Consider the following 18,686-nt stretch of genomic DNA (forward strand, 5'->3'; position numbering starts at 1 on the left):
GTGCTATGAAGTCTTCAGCGACACGTTGGGATTTGGTGATTTAAAATGAAGTTCATCCAGGAGTTGTTGACTTTCAATAAGGGCACCTCACACCTGAGCTTTGGCTCTACCGAATTTACGGGCTTCTCAAGACGCGACTAAATCCAGGGGTACCCCTGTCGTAAATGCTCGAGCATGGTCGGCAATTGGCTGAAATGGATGTGTCAGAATGCCATTGGACGTCAGGCCACCTAAAACAGTCGCTCTCACAGGAGATAAACGCGCTGTAGCCCGTTACAGCCCGCTGGAGTCACTGCAGATTGAGGAAGTGGGGCAGCCCAGTACGTATCCAGCCCGTATGCAACCAACCGAAGATGATTGTGAGCCTTGATTGGTCCAAACGCACTAAAGAAAAGGCCTGGCATAAACTGAAGACACGGGCCAGGGGCTGCAACTTTGCAAAGCAAATGAGACTAAAATCTTCAGCAACCATCTGCGACTGTATACCAGTGTTGGTGCTTATTGATGGCATCCAATGACATGTAAGTACTAATGGAAGACGCAGACGAACCAAAACACTAAAGCACAATCCATAAGCATTTACACTCCAGCTGGCTAGAAGTTACTGTTCTATCCATCCCCAAATCTGCTACTTGTCCTTGCTTACCAGGCCTACCTTGAGTACCCTACCTTTATAGTACCTTGTATGGGGTCATATGCGGAGATACATGTTTAAATAATGAATACAAGGCTCCTTAAAGGTCAACGCCAATACCTTACGCTACATGGTATAAACTCAACTGCCATCAGTTAATCATAAGGCCACCAAGCCTCTGGTATCCACACCGGATGTAGAAAGTAAGTCAAGTTGTGGCTACAGACTAGACGTTTGAAACGCCTTTTGTCGATATCACAACTATATAACAGGTGGACGAGGTTAATAAATCTACACCAGTGCATTGATCTATATCAAGCCCAATAGCAACTATCACTCATCAATGCATTTCAGGGTCGGATCGCTCAACAAATATGTATTCCAATCATCACCGTTTCTTGCCGTGAAAATATGTCAGCCACACAAATTTCGAGTGCTTAAACGAAAGCCACGTCATAATCTTGAAAACCATGCTCCAGAAAGAAAACAAGCCTGCCGCCCAGGATCAACTTGAATAAGCATTGCGCAAAACCAGTCTCATAAGTGTAAGCATTTGCCAAACATTCCCGATCATAACGCCTTTGTACTTATCGAAGACAACCCAACTTCTGTTTCCATACTAACCACTGGAACAAACCGATGCGCCATTGGGTCAGATCAGACTTGGGGTTGATTTGCCCCATTTCCGTTGCTTCCTGCTAGTCGCTGTCGTTGAAACATAACTCTTTCGTTACAAATATCAATGAACTCTTCGAATTTTCTTATGATGACTTCTTTTTCTTCCAATTTCGTCTTCAGCTCGCTGATTTCTTTGTCCTTCTTTTCCTCCATTTCTTGCATTTCTTCGCGAGCTTTTGCGATTTCACGTCTCAACTCAGCGCGAATGCGATCTTCAGGGGACTGATGAGGTTTGCTGTAGATAGCTGGTCTGTTCTCTGCCAGTCCTGTGGCAACCTTCTGAGGGTTGCGATTGATAGCTGCGCGAGCGTTGTATATATCGCGTGGCAGAAGATGACAATCCGGATTTTCGGTCTGCAGTATCTGCAGCGTCTCCGAGACGCCAGCGCCTGCTCATTGCAGTTAGTATGGAATCAGTTCCTCTAGTCTGAGTAACTCACCGTTCTCCTTAAGCTGTTTTACTGCGGCAACCATTCGACTATCCAGTTTCCGGGCAGCTGGGTGATGGGAAGGACTCTCGCTTGGGCCATGATTATGCTGAAGATGGGCAGGGTCAGGGCGATATCGGATCGTCCACTGGGTACGCTGCTCGATAGCGAAAAAGCCGAACGGGCAATCACACTTGCGGGACGATGTTTTACGTTTGCGACACTCGGGGCTTACACGACTCGGCGGCTTGCCAGCACGATCGCAAACAAAGAGGACCTTCTTCAAGCCAGGCACTGTCTTCTTCGAGCGACCAATGACAATAGCATAGCCGACTGAGGTGCAGTATCTGAGAACAGCCTTCTGGACCGCCTCGAGAGTAGGGTAACTTCCGCCTTCTGGCGGAGGGGACATCATTTCGCCCAAAGGCTGAGTTGGGATGTAGTTAGGATCAGCAAGCATTTTCATGTCTAGGCCTCCGCTCTCCTCCCCATTTGCTTGGTTGTCAATATCCATCGACTCGCTGCCATTGGCATCTTGCTTCTGCTGCTGTGGCTGAGTCTGCTGCTGCTGCGGCTGAATTGGCTCTGCAGAAAGGGGTTGTGGCTTTTGTTGCTGCTGAGCTTGCTGGGCCTGCTGGGCCTGCTGCTGGGCTTGCTGTTGCTGTTGCTGTGCCTGTTGAGCCTGCTGCTGCTGCTGTTGGATTTGTTGCTGCTGTGCCTGCTGTTCACGTTGCTGATCACGCTGTTGATCACGTTGTTTCTGCTGCTTCTGTTGTCGAGGCGCAGGTTGCTGATGTGTTTGGGATCTCGGAGGTTCATGTTGCTGCGGGTGTTGAAGCTGCTGCTGCTCCTGTTGGGGAGTTCGAAGCTGTTGCTGCTGTGGCTGTTGAGAGAGAATCTGCGCTTGCTGCTGATGCTGTTGTTGATGGTGATGTTGTTGCTGTGCATGTTGCTGCTGCTGTGGGTGCACTTGCTGGTGCGCTTGTTGCTGCGGCTGCGGCTGCGGCTGCTGCTGTTGGTGATGATGCTGCTGCTGCTGCAACTGTTGTTGCTGTTGCTGTTGCTGTTGTGCCTGCTGCTGCTGAAGCTGTTGCTGCTGCTGCAATTGCTGCTGTTGCTGCAAATGGTGCTGTTGCTGTTGCTGCTGGAGTTGTTGCTGAAGCTGCTGGTGCGTTTGCTGCTGCTGTTGGCTCGACTGCTGGGTCAAGGGAGGAGAAGGCGCCTGGGGCTTGACCTGAACCTGGCCAATCTTGGGAGTTGGCTGAGCCTGTTGAGATTGAGGCCGCTGCTGAGGCGACTGCTGAGCATGGTGCTGATGAAGGGTTTGTCGAGGCTGGGCAAGAGAGTGGGATGGATGGGTCAAGTGCTGAGGATGCATCTGCTGTTGCTGCTGGGGGTGGTGTAATTGGTTCGGCACAACCTGTCCCAGGGTCGGAAACATCATTTGAGAGCGTGACTGCGATAGTCCTCGGGAATTAGACACATCAAGCGGATTCGGCACTGCACTGGGCATGTGAGAAGTGGAAGAACGCGAGGGGCCATTGGAAAGACTGCCGTTGACATGCGAAGGATTTGAGAAAAGATGCTGGGGATATCCAGCTGGCGTCTGCTGAGGCTGATATGCCTGAGTCTGGTAAGGGGACGCAGAATGAGGCGCGGGAGATTGCTTGTTCTGTTGGCCTGGATGAGGCACTGGAGGATATGGGTTGCGGCGAAGACTGGTCTGGGGAAAGTTGAGGCCAGTGTGGTTATTGGATCCTGGACGCAGACTCGACATATCGCCTGGTCAGGCCCGGCAGAAAGGCCGGTTGGTAAACGTAAATGCTTGAACGCGAAACAATTGAGCCTGGAAGACCAGTGAAGTCAATGGTACGCCGGATGCGTTATCGTTTATCGATCGCGACAAAGTGAGTAGGCAAGACGACGTGACGTGACGTGGCGTGACTTGGGAAGTTCAGTCTGGTCGAGTCGAGACTCGGCTGCGTGTTTATCACGAGGCTCTCGATGAGGTTGTCGCGATCCGTCTTGACGCTCCTGCCGGTGGGTGTCGTTGTGGCCTCCGTTGCCGAAGCCGAAGGCCGTGACGGTAGCCGGTGGCGGTGACGGTCAGAGAGTGACGAGAGATGCTGCCGTGACGTTGATTTCGCCGGGCACGAGGTGCTGCTGATACGGAGCGGAGCGCGGTGGTGTGCGGTGCAGTGTAGTTCAGATTGCGGAGCGTGTGTATGAAGCAAACCCTGGGACCCAGGATCTTTGGGGGTGTGATTAATGAAGCTCTGGACTTGGGGAGGAGGAGGTGTGGTTGCGGGTTATGCAGAGGCGTGCAAAATTATGGGGATGGAAAAGTCTGCCTGCTTGCCTGGCCTGACGATGCCTGGCCTGAGCGAAGGGGGGAGAGAAAATTGGCAGGGGGAGGGGGCGAAGGGAGACAGATTTGATAGCAGATTTGGTACGATGACAGAGCAGCAACGCAAGAAAAGATGAAAAGGTGGGAGGGCAAAAGAGCCGAAAGGGTGCAGTGCAGCAACCAGAGCAAGCAGATGGATAAACACGCCTCTTCTACTGCGGCAGCACTGTGTGATTTAGTCTCATGTTGCACTGTCTGTGTCTGACCTTGTTGTCTGAGCCCTCTGGTGTAAGGTTCGTATGAGTCTGAACACCTTACTGTGCAGTAGGCGGACCTTCTAGTCAAACAACATAAGGGATGTAGAAAACGACCAAGTGGTGAAGGGCGGGTGTCCGCCATCCACCCTTCTTTCTCTTCGTTGGACTTCAACCAGGCAGCCAGACGATGTTTCCCAAATTGTGGGGGATCTCTATGGCTGGCGTGGCGTCTCGTGGCGTCGCCGCGTCGCTGCGTCAGCGAACTAGCCCCTGTAAGTGAAAGTGAATTTGGTGACAATTTGGATCCAAAGCCATCCGTCCCTACGGCGGCAGTCATGATTGCACCACGACACTCTGGGTTGTAGTGTCTATCATTTCAGTACTTCGAGCCTCGGAGGAATTGCATTAATTGTTTTACCCTGGATTGCTTGAATATCTCTTTCTGCGGCTCTTAAAAAAACAAAACTACCTTAATACCTACTATACTAATCTTGCCCAAAGTAAGGCGACTTTGATGTTTATTAATTGTTCAGTTTCATACGTACTTGCAGTACTTTCAAGTTAACAATGAATTAAGTTCTCGCCATTTCAACTTTGTAGCAATCTAGGCTGAACTGTTTCTTGTTGGATCAGGAAACTCAACACTTTTGATCGTGGTTTTATTCAATTTGGTTCCTGATGCGTTTTGATTATACTGCAGTAACACCCCTATCAATTCCATCTCGTACAGGTATCTAATAACCCTGATATGTATATATACAACTATACCTCTACCTCTATTTCTTCGTATTTCTTCAGTTTCCGTACAAGCTTATCACGTGACTCCGAGTGCTTTTCGACTGATCCAATCATCAAGTCTCTGTCCTATAAGTAGCTTTGCCGAGCATTCCGTTCTCAGTCAGAGGCTTGTTCAGAAACGGGACCAGCAGGCCAAAGATTGACGTGTTGCACCTCAATGCAGTTGTAGCGTCACCATCTTGCTCATTAAGTACTTCATTAGTGTGGCCTAGTTTGCATTACTGGAAAATAATTTATGATTACTTATTCCCTGGATTAGAATTGACTTCAACTTACTGCTAAAAGATGAGATACACGAGACTGCAGGGTATTTATATCAGCGTGTATGCGTTAGTATGTGTTCGTTGCCCAGTGCTCAAATTGCTGATAGTGTAATTCCGTACCCATTACACATCCACGTAGTCATGTTCTGATTTGTCTCAAGTGAAACTGCATATTGCGGTGGGCATTCAGACGAAATAGATGAAGCAACTCCGTGTATTGAAACTTGTCAACGTGGTATGAGCACACGCCGTAAATTGCAATAACCATCCATATATTAATAACTGCTGTGTTTGATAACGAGAATGCATTACGCCCGTTATATTATGTTTCCGAAATAGCACTCCGGTGCTCGTTTCCAGCCAAAACGCCATGCAAATGTTGTCTATAAACAATAGTAAGGAAAGTCGAGGAAGCAAAACGAATACATCAGCATTAGCCCCTTCGTAACTGTCCCCACGAAGAGCTCTCTGCAAGAAACAATTACCTTTTCAAACCCTTTGCACCAAACGTCACTCAATCTTGCGTCGCTTGCTCGATCGCTTTACGACGTCTTGTCCCTCTAGAAAGTGACCCTTCTCTATCTGGTGTTGGCGCAAATTGTCTGGTCTATTCTTGTACTGACTTGTACAGCCGGGATATGGACAGCGGTAGATGGTTGGAGGTTTTGTTGAGTGTTGCAGTTTCATGTGCTTGGCCATACTGCCGCTGAACCATCGAGGATCACCTTCAGGTGTATATCCGCACAATTTGCAACTGCTGTCCGACTTGATTTTTGCTGTTGGAGAGGAGGAGGATGCTGCTGGAGCTGGAGAAGGGGGTGAATTCGCGGCTGTTGAAGTTGCCTGCACCGAATTCGTGTCCGCAGGCGTGGGAAGTGGTAGCGGGTTCAAAGTACCAGGATCAATGGTGTTCGGCAGGCATGAGAAGTCCAAAGGCTGCCCTGCATCAAATGGGCCAATCGGGCTAAAATTGAAGTTGTTCGGCGACATGGCATTGAAGAATTCATCGATATCATCAAAGCCGTCCTGCGTCACTGAACTGTTTTGAACTGCGTGCTCAGCCGTCGGTTGTAGCGGGACACCAATAACAGTTTTGATAAGCTCAATGCATTGTCGGTAATAGACAGCCCGGTAAGAGCCTTCTGCTGTAGCCGTGCAATAAATAGAATCCATCTGTTCTCGAACAAAGCGGATATAGCCATCGAAGTAAATGTCTGGGGGTAGGTGCATCTACATTGGAATGTTTAGTCTTGTCTTGACCTCCGAGCGTCTGTTTTCCACTCACCTTTCCACACTCCATAAGCTCGAGTTCAAAGCGCCGTGGAAGCGTCGACTCTGAATTGGCGCGACGAGCGATGTTGTTCAGATTATTTGCAAAGGCTTGATAATGAGTATAGAGCTGAAAGTTGTGCTTGAGTATGAGATTTGCAGCCATGGTTTGTGTCGAATCCATAGGAGCCCTGTCTAGGCTATTGCAGTGGCCCAAAAAGAGATCAGACGATAGAACTTCCGCGTCGTCTACCACATGGATGGTAGCATTTTCCAGTTGGTCTAGGAAATATATTGCTAAAAACGCTAGCGAGTCGACACTGGCGGACATCATGTTTCTGGACTCAATTCCTTTCCCCTTCGAGCCAGGCGAGTGTGACATTAGTGATGTCTTGGCTCGAACCAGGTTCACAAGGTCAGCGTTGCTCATATCAGCTGGCTTCCACAGAGTTTCGACAATCTGTATATACAGCTGGCGATCTTGACGTGAAAACAAGGCGCTGTACGACATCGCTTGAACGAAAAGATCCGAAGATCTGTTTGCAGCGTCTTGCTCGTGAACAATAAGTGAGAAACAGTAGACCAAGTGAACAAAACAGAGGACATTGATGGGAACAGTCGGCTGACGACCTTCGATGATATCCATGAGAGTTTCGAGACCCTTTGTAGCTATCACTGGAGCCGTAAGACTTCTGAGCTGTATGACTAGGTGGTTCTTGGTGATATGCTGAAGCTTGGCCAGAGAGTCAGCGACGTGCATCTGGAGAGTACTCCATGCCGTGCCAATCAGGGACCGAGGGTTATGATAGGACTCGGCCTTCGGTTGAGGTGGTATGGGATGGAGGGACGGTGGCATCGTGACATTATTGTCAATGAGGGCAATGTTGGCATCAAGGTCGAAAGTAGAGGAAAGGAAGGAGTCATTCAATGTGAAAACGGGCTGGTTAAGATTCGCAGTATCAGACTTAGTGGCAGGCAAGGCACCGAGCATGTGGATGTTTGTGGGGAGTTCAGTCGGTTGGGAGTCATAGGACATGCCTGCCTCGTTTTCGAGAGAGTTCCAGCCCTTGGCTGCGGGTGCCTTGTGAGATATGGCGAACGAGTTCGTCCTGAGGAGGCCTCCTGGGCTTCCAAAGCCATTCTCAGTGGAGGTGAAGTCTGAGTCGAAGGCTGGTGCACTTGCCCATTGATCAGAGAAGGACGAGATGGGGGAGATACTGTAGCTTTCTCTGCTGAAAGTAGTGTCCGCCGTATTTGTGCTCGACGTGGAGTTTGTACTGGCTGTCGAGCGAACCGAGGTGCTAGGTGCGACCTGGCCCTTACTGCGTCTCTTTTGTTCCCTGCGGTACTCTTCTAGGCCTTCTGTATGAAGCTGAAGGGTGGGCCGTACGGAATTTATGTTGCAGCCAGGGTCGATGAGGTTTACAGGGACGACAGTGCCTGGCGGCAGCATGAAATCGAGGGGGTCGCTGAGGGTTGCATCTGATTCGAGCTCGGCGCGGTGAGCAGGCAGAGTCTGTGCCTGGTTCTGCGTAGGCAGCGATGAGGTGTAAGGTGTGAGCATGGGGGCTGGGCTTATCTCTGCCTCGTTCTCATTCTCCAATATGGGCTGTAAAACTATACCGCTGGAGCCAATCTCATGGATCTCATTCGTAGGTAGCTCGAGCTCACCTGGTGCCACTGCGAGATCGTAACTGGGTGGTGCCTCAGATTCACCGATGTCACTGTCGAGGTCAAGATCCTCCAGGGCTGAGCTCTTAGGTTTGTGACCGAGGGAGTTGAAGAAGCTCTTTGCCATGAACAGTATCCTCTTTCTTCGCGATGGGTGACCCAGGCATCGCTTGCACTTGGAATCGTTGAATCGTTCGGATTTCCCGCATTCGTAACACCAATACTCACTCGTGGAGAGCCAGCTACACGAGTATAGGTGCTGAAGCATGAGCTCGTGGTTGGCAAATCGCTTACGGCAGCGCAGCATGGGACACTCCAGCTTCTCTTGGGGGGTCATTCTGTCGCACTCATTTCTTTTGACTGCAGTCCAGACGATGAATCGATGAAGAGCGCAGTTGTCGCTTGAAGTACCACGGGTCCTAATGCACCAATGAGTCTGGGGAGGACTTGTCGAGATGTATGAAAGGGGAAATCGTCTCTTACACACAAGATTTTGGTGATGCCTCACTGTCTTCTGATGCGATCGAGGAGACGGAGGATGATGATGTGGATTCAGTGCTTGATCGCCGAAGACTTATACGATGGCTGGGGCTTCGAGTGAGCCGGCGTAGGGCTGAGGGTCCCGAGCCAGAGTTTGTCCCATCCAGGGACAAACGTTTTTTTGACTCCATTTCGAAAGTCAACAGAAAGGCTTTGTATTCTACTCCCAGACCCTGTAAGCAAAGCTTGTACTGCCAAGTTGAGCTTGTTGGGCTGTCGCAATTACAAAGTGATCCAAGCGAGACCAAGCAGGCACTCCAAGGATGGCGAAAGAGGCGAGAGATTGCAATGGTATCAGCCTCCCCGAATAAAGAGACAGTCAGAGGTATGCGCCACCCATAGTCGATATAGATTGTTTTGGGGTTTATTACCACTGGAAGATGAGTTCAACAGCTGGAGAGGCAGCTCGCAAGGATGCTGTCCTAGGGCGAATAAGACAAGAGTGTGTAGGACTCAAGGCCTGGGCTAGGACTTGGAGCTTAGTTAGAGCTTGAGCTTGCGGCTCGGTGGGAGTGGAGGGAGGTGGATCAGAGGTGTTGGGTTGTATCCATCCAATGCAGACGATGCAGGTAGTCAGTCAAGTCAGTGTGTATGCGTCCGTGGGACCCGGGCCTGGGGATCTGCTGAGAAGATGAACAGAGTTGCCTTGTAGCGAAAGATCTTGTTCCGGGCAGTGCCTAGGAAGCCGGATGAGCTCCGTCATCCGGTAAGGCTCTTTTGAATCCGATGAGACGATGAGGAATGAACAGGGAGTTGTGAGTCTTCGGTACTACATACAGTACTGCATGTACCTACATACATCAAAGAGAAGACTAGAGCAGAATCAGCCTCGCACAGCTCACTCAGAATGGAACTGCAGCACAAACCATCCCCCACCCGTCTATACGCGGGGGCCCCCCGGCAATGGAACTTGCTTCTTTCATCCAATACAATTGCATCGTCATCCCTGTCGTTTGGTTCAAGTGGCTTGGGAAGAAGCAGGGTAGGCAACAAGGCGGACACAGCTCTGGCCCCCCATAGTAAACTGACTGCAAGTCGGCTTTAGAGAATGCCTGGGAGGATGCTGGGCTGAGCTGAGCTAATACGCCATAACTCTCTACGTGCTGAGAGACCTTGAAAACTGCGGTCTCGATATAGGTAGTGAAGGCGTGTTCGGTATTGCTGATTGTTTCCTATTACTTTAGCAATGTCAATTTCTTCCTACCTACCGGTAATAGTTGATGATCATTGTTACACTAGACATTGCTGGAGGAGACTGGCGAGACTGGTAAGCTGTTTTAGTCACATACAAAGTCTCCGCTGCGTGGTTGCGTCACACCGAAACGTCTTAAAGATTCCGAACCGTTCGTTCTTTCTTGTTCAGCCCGTCGTGGAATCAGGCCATTTACAAGCTAGCCTACCTTAGTGAACCAGGTGATTGTAACAAATAGTACCTATACCAAGTGATAGGGAATTTGGATGATAATCGTCGGCTTTCCCTGCATTTCTCATGCTGCAGGGTAGGTGGGCTAATCCTATGGTCTTGACGTCAATACCAAATACCTTAACCCTCAATCCTTCAATCTCGACGCTGTATCAATTGTCCATGGAACCCCCTCTGTCTGCGTCTCTCGCAGGGTTCTGCACGAAACCGGTGGCTGTTTATCTTTGAGTGGTCGGAGCTACGCCTCAACGTCTACAAAGTACCTATAGTAAGTAGTAGTACTCAACTACTATCTGACCACATCCAGAACCAAACCGGGCCCACGCAGGAACGCTCAGCTTCCTTGTCCTAAGCCAAGAATGCCACTGGCTTGTCGGCTTGCATAAGGCTGACCAATCTGATCATCACCGGCCTTGCCATGTAGACACCCACCGCCACTTGTGTAACCATCCATCGACAGAATACGAGCCCATCTTGGCATTGAAAAGATGCTTGACTCATCTAATAGATATATTCGATAGTTTCTTGTTGTTACAAAGGTATTTGACAAAAGAACAAAGGAGCTCGCTGATTACTCCCATCAGGTTATGGTGCATGACTAAAATATACACAATTTCTATACTCCCTGTGATCGAACATCTTCACCAGTCGATCTGCCAGGTTTGCTCTTCTTCTCCATAACTCCCTTTAGTACTCTTAGTTTTTCCTCTGTGACTCGAATTGCTTCTTCCACCTCTTTTTCACCCATTCGAGTTGCACGCAAATTCTCTTCAACTGTCTTGGGTTCCATTGCCCTCTTGCGTATCTCGGCATTTTCGCTTTGTAGACGGTCCATCCCGACACGTTCCTCCAACCAATCCCAAAGCTCAGTGTCCTCTCTTCGCCACATCTCTTCATAAGCAGCAATCCTGTCCGGTCGGTAGACGCCCTCAAGTTCGCGACCGTAAGAAACATTTCGACTAGGTGTGAAACCAAAGCCAAACCAGGTGGCAACCAACAACCCTACCAAAAGGCCATACATGACATTTCCAGTGAGAAGAGGTTGAATAATGTCTCCAATTGGCTCCAGGATTCCGCGTACAGGCTCAAGAACACCCCAACTTGTCTGAGCAGGCCGCTTGGGCGCAACGCTGGTCTCGACAACACCAGTATTTGACTGCGAAAGCTTGGCCTTCTTGCCTTTCCTCTTGCCTCCCTTAAGTGCTGGGGCTACCGGCGTTGCTCCTCCTGGTTTGGATGATACTGCTGCCTTGATAGCTGCAAACAGGTCTTTTCCGTATGTAGTCTGGCCATCAGTTGCACCTTTCTCGATAGGTCCTGAACCATGTTAGCATCAAATCTAGTTAATATAAAGAGCTATTGCAATTACCTTTCAGCCAACTCTTGCCGGACCACTCAATTGTACAGTTCATCTGCACTCTAGTGGCGTTGTTTTCAGCCCACGAGAGGCAGTACCTGGTTTTGACCGCAAACACATTGCCACTCGGCACATCCGGTGTTTGGGTTGAGCAGGTAAGGTTGACTGACTTCTCGAGATCTAAAGTCTCTAATGTCTCAGAAGTAATAGTCTTAGTCTGCTTTGGTCCAATCGAGCCGTAGAGTGGTTTGATGTAAGAGAATGTTCGCGTTCTGTTATCCAGTGTAAGGCCCTTCTTGTCCTCCATCTGCAGCTCTAAGCACTTCTGCTCTCCCGATAGCCAGTTCGACATGAATGTAACTGAAGCTGGGCCAAACATGAGGTTGTACACCTTGCCAAGTGGTGCCGGGATAATATCGTCGCCAACCACTCTGTCGTAGTGTGATGCTGTGTCGCCGCATTCAGTGGGTGCATGAGCAGCTGGGCCTGGGAAGTCCGCGGAGCCTCCTGCAGCGGGCGGTGACTCTTCAGATGCCAGCCCACTTGGAAGTGCTGCTCCTGATGCTTTCCTGGAGGCAGCCTTCTCACCGTCAGCATCTGCTCCGTTGGTTTTCGTTTCGGCAGCTATGCTAGCATTGTGCATCTCCTCATGGACATCCTCATCGTAGTACTCCTCTTCATCATCACTCTCGTCATCTGTTTCCGAGCCTTCGTGGGTCTCATCCTCCTCCACTGGAGGCTCAGCATCAACCTTTTCCGTTTTGTCGCCACCGGTGCCCTCAAGTCTCACACCATTTAGCGTGCTTTTGAGTGTAGGATGACCGAGTTTCCATATATTCACGATCAGATCGTATGTGGCATCCCGACTTGTGAAACTGGCAAAAATGTGCTTGGCATGCAGTGTCGAAATCATCAGACCGTTCTTGAAGAGCAGTGCAGTGCTTCTTTTCTCGACAGATACAATCTCATCGAAACTCATAACGAGTGTCGTTGTCCAACCAAAAATGTTGCTGCTGAAGCAGAGATGACCCTCTGAGACATAAAGGCGGCCGTGCGCAAGAATCTCTCTCTGCAAGGCGCAACTGTAGTCTTCGATGAGATAGTCATCATCTGGCACACTCTTGAACAAATCGTGAAAATCGCGATTTCTTTTCTTACTGGCAATAGCGAATCCCGTAAGCTTGGGTGCGCTCAGATTTGGATGCGCTAGTGAATTATTCGCAGCTGCAATCGCAGCTCCTATAGTGGTTCCAGTAGTGACAGAGCTTCCACGCTTCCTGTGGCTCTGTTTGAGAGCACTTCGGAGACTGGATGTTCTTTGCACGCCGTTCTCTTTGTTCGTAAGCTCGGGAGGGGGAGGCGTGCGTTCGCGGCTCACGGGTTCATAGAGTGAGCGTGGGCGACTGGAAGACTCCTCTGGGATAAACTCCACAGGACTCACTGGAGAATCGACGGGGGCAGATTCAGACCGAGCGCGCGTGTCAGACACATCGGGGAACCTGGCGTTGACTGGAGATGCGACAAGGCTGGGAGCTTCGGCAAGCCCAAGCTGACTGAGACTCAGCTCACCGGCACCAATGGTTGACACTGCGGATTTTCTGTTTTCCTTCTTGTCCGCCATTTGCGCCACTGGGGCAGGTTCGATGTTGTCTTGGGTATCGTCGGATTCGGGTGTTTCTTGTATGTTGGGAGTCACGCTTCGAGACTTGTTTCCGCCAAGGTTCAGGCTGGTGTTGCTGAAAGAATTGGCAGCGCTCTGGGCAGCTGATATCATAGACGAGAAAAAACCACCTGAAGGGTTCTGATTCACCGTAGGCGTTGGTTCATCACTCTCTTGGGTCGGTGTCAAGGGAGCGGATACAATGTTAGAGAGTTTGCTGGGGCCGATGTTTTGTGAATTCGATCGACTCCTCCTGTTCGCACTCATGTTCTGAGAGGAAGGACGGCCATTTGTACCCGAATTGTTCCCTGGACTACTCCAAAAGGACTTCCTCTCGGGAGACGACTGGCCGGATTTGTTGGCGAACTCAGTAGGTGTAGGTGGGGTGTTTACTATAACCGGGGCAGGTTTGTCACCGCTTGGAGGAGTTCGAGGCGGGATATTTGTGTCAACCTTGGGCTGTACCCTCGTCCGTCTTTCGGGCGAAGCAACCTTAGCTGCAGCTGGTGGCTCGAGAACTGGCAAGTCTTGATCAGGATCTGGATCCACTGAGATGGTGGGCTGTTGTTCGTCGCGAGTCTCAGACGATGGTTGGGGCTCGCTTGCTGGGCGACGCTCTGGACTCGAGTTATTCCCAGAGCTCTTCTTGGGCTTGAATATACCCTTGAGTCTACCAGCAGGTGATGGCGAACGACGAGCGGAACTTTGGGGAGGGAGCAAGCCCGTCTTACTCCGGCCGATCCGGGGGTCTTTTGAATCGATGGAATCTGTTCGCGATGCTGGGAAAGTTGACGATTTTGAAGCACTACTGTTGGATTCGACGTCTGAAAGCGAAGGCTGTGATTCTGGTTGATACTTTGCCTGTACGATGGAAGAGTTTGTCGTTAGGTGGCCTATTTGAGAAGGATGAGTAGAGAAAGGCGGCGGGTATCGAGAGTTGGATCTAAAGAGTGACGACGGCTCCAGTTAGATTGATAAAATGCAGTGGAGAGCACAGACGGTTACACCGATAAGTGGAGTTTGCTAGGGAAGTGGACACGGGGAGGACGGCAGATGTGCCAAGCCTGCTGGGCACGAGAATAACCAGAAACAAAACGAAGCAGGAAGGCAGCGACGTTGTAAGAGAGGTAGCTGGGAAGTGTGCAATGACAAACAATCGAGTTGTGAAGCTTGTCAGCGCGAGTATGGGCGATCATAGCGTCGTGTGGAGCTTTGATCTGCCATCCCTCTCTTAGTGCAATAAGTAACGTAGAACGGTTTGCCTCTCCTCTTGGTGCCACTTAAGCATGGATGTCGCAGATACTGACCGAGAGGGTCTCAGCCTCGCAGCTGTTCCCATGCAACAGAACTAGCAAAAACATGGAGGCCGACGATCATTGCCACGGAGAATTCAGTTGATGACGGCAGGGGAAAAGCAGAACGGAAACAAAAACAGAACAGGGAGAGACAAGTAAATTTGATAAAACTCACGATTCGTCTCCATCGGACTCATAGGAGCGATGGCTCTGGCTTGTTCCCTCATCCTCGTCTCCTGCAATGTGCCCAGAGCGTGTACCATCGCTTTCTAAAGTTTCTCGACTCGACTGTGAATGTGCAAAGACACTGGCATCGTCATAGGACAGCCCTGGCTGTTCACGGTCTTGTTTCCTTCGAAGTCGCTTGGAGGATATTGACTTTGGCAGCAGCTTGTTCAGCCCAGTGTTGCTGCTGTTGTCCAAAGTCGTTGACATCGTTGCCGTCGCTGTCGCCGTGTACCGCAGCCTCCTGCTGTCGAGGGACGAATAGGATATGAGGGATCAAGCCGGAATCGCTCGTTGTTGCGTGCCCGGGAGGTGTTGGAGTGGATGCGCTCGACGTGGCGGCTGCGCTGCGAAACGCTGGTCGTGGTTGACGGTACTCGCAAGGATTTTCGTATGACAAACTTGGGCTATGTATTTTCAATACTCAATAAAGGTCGAAGGCTAGGGACTGGGAAGTAATGAGGTCTTGTCGTGGAAAGCTGGATGGCGATCGAGCCAAGGATAAGAGAGTTGACGTCGTTGGTTTGTTTTAGCTCGACTATATGACGGGCCAGACTACGAGGTCCTGGACCACGCCAAGTCGGGTCAAGTCTTGTTCGATTTGATTTCTGTGGAATTCCTCTCGATTGGGTGGTATCCAACTTCAACCGCATGCGTGGTTTCCAACCTGTGTGTGAGTGGGTGCGTACTGCATTTAACCAAGCCTGTGGCTTTTATCAATAAAGGGTGACTTCAGGGGATGTGAATTAGCTTGCAAGTCCGTAGGTATTTCGGTTGGTGTTGGCATATTAGAGTCCGAATCAACCAGCCAACCACCGAAACCAACTGGAAGCTCTAAACTTAACCGATGAACCCGCGTACGCATCCCTGTGAAGTGGACTAGTGAGGGCGCCAATGATGATATCCGTGGATGCTTAGCTGGTGGGACCATTCAGACTTGATCCCTGCTGAAGCTCTGGCCAAACAATGAGGTTTTGTTTGAAGTCGGTGGGAGAGCTGGGTGAGACTTTGTGGTGCAGTAACATCTAGACTCCTTACACATCTGCGCAAAGCAGGTACGAAGTTCGCTATGAAAATAACAGAGTGTTTTACTGAATCGTAATGGGGATCTCAGTCATATGCGTGGAAAGGGAAATAAGGGGCAAAGACAAAAGCCAGAAGGGCTTGTATGAAAAATAGTTGTTTTGGTGCTCTGGTGGTGTAGACTGGACCTATTCACGACGTAATACGCACTAGTTTGAACCTCAAGGCTACAGGTAAGTACTAGGTAGGTATGCAATACGCCTGCAAACATGGAGAGAAGGCTGAAAGCCGTAATACATATCCAAGAATGACGTTATTTGTCGAGGGGACTTGTGTGATTTGGTATAGAAAAGTTCAACCTATTGTTCTTTAGTTCTATGCTTTAGGGTAAAAGGGCTGGACCAAAACCATAACATACCTACCTACCTAGGTAATTACTCACATGTGCATATCATAAATCAGGCATATTTACCAAGGAAACTACTTATACATAAAAATGTGACAGTACTAACATATTGAAATACACTGCATTATTACCCCGTATTTTATCTTACGGAGGAGGTGCCTCATAATCCGCAGTCATTCTCCACATTTGAGTCAGTGTCGTCATGAAATTCCCGATCACTTTCTACGTGCCTGGGCGTCTAGCAGTTAATTAATCTTAACCCCGCCAACAGTAGAACACTTTGGGCTACCTTATGTTACTGCTGGTATGAGGCGACTGATGTGTCAGGAGGAAGGCAAGACATCCATTATTCCATCTAGCCTTTGATCTCATAGTGAATGCGTTTTTGGTAGTAGGATCTCGTGTTACTAGATCCTCGAAATGCCGTAAACAACCTATGAAGCATGTTTTTGTAACAGCTCTGCCTGTCGTTTTACCACCCGTCAGAGTCATCGCCAACTTGGAATACCTACCTACCTAGACATATCTGGGCCCGGAACCACTCAAACGCCATCACCAGTGGTCTTGTGCCTCCCCACATTTGACCTCATCACGTTACGATAACAACCCAACCTGCTACCGACAACTCATAGCACACCAGGGACAACCCAAGCTCTCTTGAAATTCACTACATATGGAACAATGGACTCATCTCCGCTTGTAAAAGCACACGATCATGTGCGCGCCGCCAGTGTCGCTCACCACTCCTCCGACAGCACAGTCGCAATCACGGAACATACTCAAGCTGCTGGCGAGTTTGCCAACGCTGCTAGATCAACCTCCAGCATCGAAGCTCTGCGAACACTGAAGCTCCTAGAACAACACCATCGCAGGATTGCCGAGATCTTAAACCGACCGACCGAACCTACCTCCCAGACCAACGATGCCGATCTCAACGAGAAGCATTCGTCAACCAAGGCGAATCTCCCCACACAAGACGCGGACGACAAGAGAGAAAACAAGAAGGACTCTACGGCGTCAAAGAAACTGTCCCCTCCGACCCAGCGTAGATATGCTCCACGGGAAATGTCCTCTTCTATCGCCAGTAACTTGGCTACCGCTCGTGGCATCCGATCAAAGTACAGAGGCCAACCTCTCGCACCCAGTGTTTCCAATGACCAAGCTCCCGGAAATCTAGACGCAGCCTCGCACCCTCGCGGAACCAAGGCCAAGATGCAGACTATCATCGATCACCAGCCTGGCAAGCCGACGTGGGTACCACCTGTTCCTGCAACCACACGCTCCGATAGTTACGGTAGAGCCTCATCGTCCCCACGCACCGATGCAGCCCCCTCTGCGGCACTCAGTGATGACGGAGGATATACTCGATTTTACAACACTTTTGGGAGCCTCATCAATAAGATCTCAGCACCTTTGGCATTTGCCGGTCTGCCACTAATCCAAGAGGAATCCCCCATTTCAGAAACACCTGACTCCCCAGAAATGTCCCCCAGTCCCAAGCGTAGTCACCTTAAGGCGTCCCCCTCCAAGGTCCTAGAACCAGACCTTAGCAAGATCTACTCCAAGGCTACCATGCAGGCTCTTGCTAGAGAAGGACACGGAGCTAACGATTCTTTCTACGTTGTACCCACTACTGGCCACACTATGTCTTATGCAAATATTCTCAGCTTTGCCGAGAAGGAAAAGAGAAGACTAGGGGCATCATCCCACAGTGATCTTCTCGATGTTGCTGATGAAGATGACGACGACTTTGTGGATGCACGAGAAGCACCCCCGCTGTCGCCTGGAGCCAAACGTCGTATTGGCCGTGCCCGCACTGACAAGGACTTCAACAACATCATCGAAGAGCTATACACTGAAAATAAATCTCTAAAGGACACGCTAGATAAGCTTACCAAGCGGCTCCACGCCTTTGAAGCCAGTGCTCAGAATTCCGCGATGGCTCTTGCTGAAAGTTACCGACTCATGCGCCCTGGATCGCCCACTGCTTCACCACATACCAGCAAAGTTGCCGATGAATCCTTACGACGCAAGAACCAAGAGTTGGAAGAACAGCTAACCGCAGCCGTTAAACAGATGGAGCGACTTGAAAAGGACAATCGAAAGATGCAAAAGGTTTTGGACAAGTATCGTGAGAAGTGGGAGACACTGAAGGCTGGGGCGAAAGCTCGGAGAGGGGCCCAAGGAACGAGTGAGAGCGTGGATGATGCATCGACAACTGGGTAACGAAGGGATCACAAGTCTTTTTGATATTCTGTAAAACCCACAGGAGTTTGGATCAGCAGAGTCTTGTCCATAGGCAATGGATTGACAATGTTGACGACCCGCATTGTCGTCTTATCACATCACAGTCGCTGAAATGTGTGTATCAGCCTCCTGCAGATGCTTGTGAAGTCCACCCGTGGATCTACT

General features: G+C 50.0%; 4 protein-coding genes; 1 reads left to right on the forward strand and 3 right to left on the reverse strand.

Annotated features, from left to right (window-relative positions):
* Positions 1 to 1,291: 1,291 nt before the first annotated feature.
* On the reverse strand, positions 1,292 to 3,517 carry FFUJ_04478 (uncharacterized protein; the record flags this gene model as incomplete). XM_023572232.1 has 2 exons in its annotated part: positions 1,292 to 1,701; positions 1,753 to 3,517. 2 exons carry the CDS (start codon positions 3,515 to 3,517, stop codon positions 1,292 to 1,294), a joined length of 2,175 nt encoding a protein of 724 aa, XP_023426394.1.
* Positions 3,518 to 5,915: 2,398 nt separating this feature from the next.
* FFUJ_04477 (uncharacterized protein) lies at positions 5,916 to 8,682 on the reverse strand (the record flags this gene model as incomplete). XM_023572233.1 has 2 exons in its annotated part: positions 5,916 to 6,635; positions 6,691 to 8,682. 2 exons carry the CDS (start codon positions 8,680 to 8,682, stop codon positions 5,916 to 5,918), a joined length of 2,712 nt encoding a protein of 903 aa, XP_023426395.1.
* Positions 8,683 to 10,924: 2,242 nt separating this feature from the next.
* FFUJ_04476 (related to GRAM domain-containing protein 2) lies at positions 10,925 to 15,055 on the reverse strand (the record flags this gene model as incomplete). XM_023572234.1 has 4 exons in its annotated part: positions 10,925 to 11,625; positions 11,678 to 14,268; positions 14,331 to 14,555; positions 14,796 to 15,055. The coding sequence occupies 4 exons, from the start codon at positions 15,053 to 15,055 to the stop codon at positions 10,925 to 10,927; spliced, it is 3,777 nt and encodes a 1,258-aa protein (XP_023426396.1).
* Positions 15,056 to 16,955: 1,900 nt separating this feature from the next.
* Positions 16,956 to 18,500, forward strand: FFUJ_04475 (uncharacterized protein; the record flags this gene model as incomplete). Its single annotated transcript, XM_023572235.1, has 1 exon — positions 16,956 to 18,500. One exon carries the CDS (start codon positions 16,956 to 16,958, stop codon positions 18,498 to 18,500), a length of 1,545 nt encoding a protein of 514 aa, XP_023426397.1.
* Positions 18,501 to 18,686: the final 186 nt, after the last annotated feature.

This window comes from Fusarium fujikuroi, chromosome FFUJ_chr02 (genome assembly GCF_900079805.1).
Source record: "Fusarium fujikuroi IMI 58289 draft genome, chromosome FFUJ_chr02".
Taxonomy (NCBI): domain Eukaryota; kingdom Fungi; phylum Ascomycota; class Sordariomycetes; order Hypocreales; family Nectriaceae; genus Fusarium; species Fusarium fujikuroi.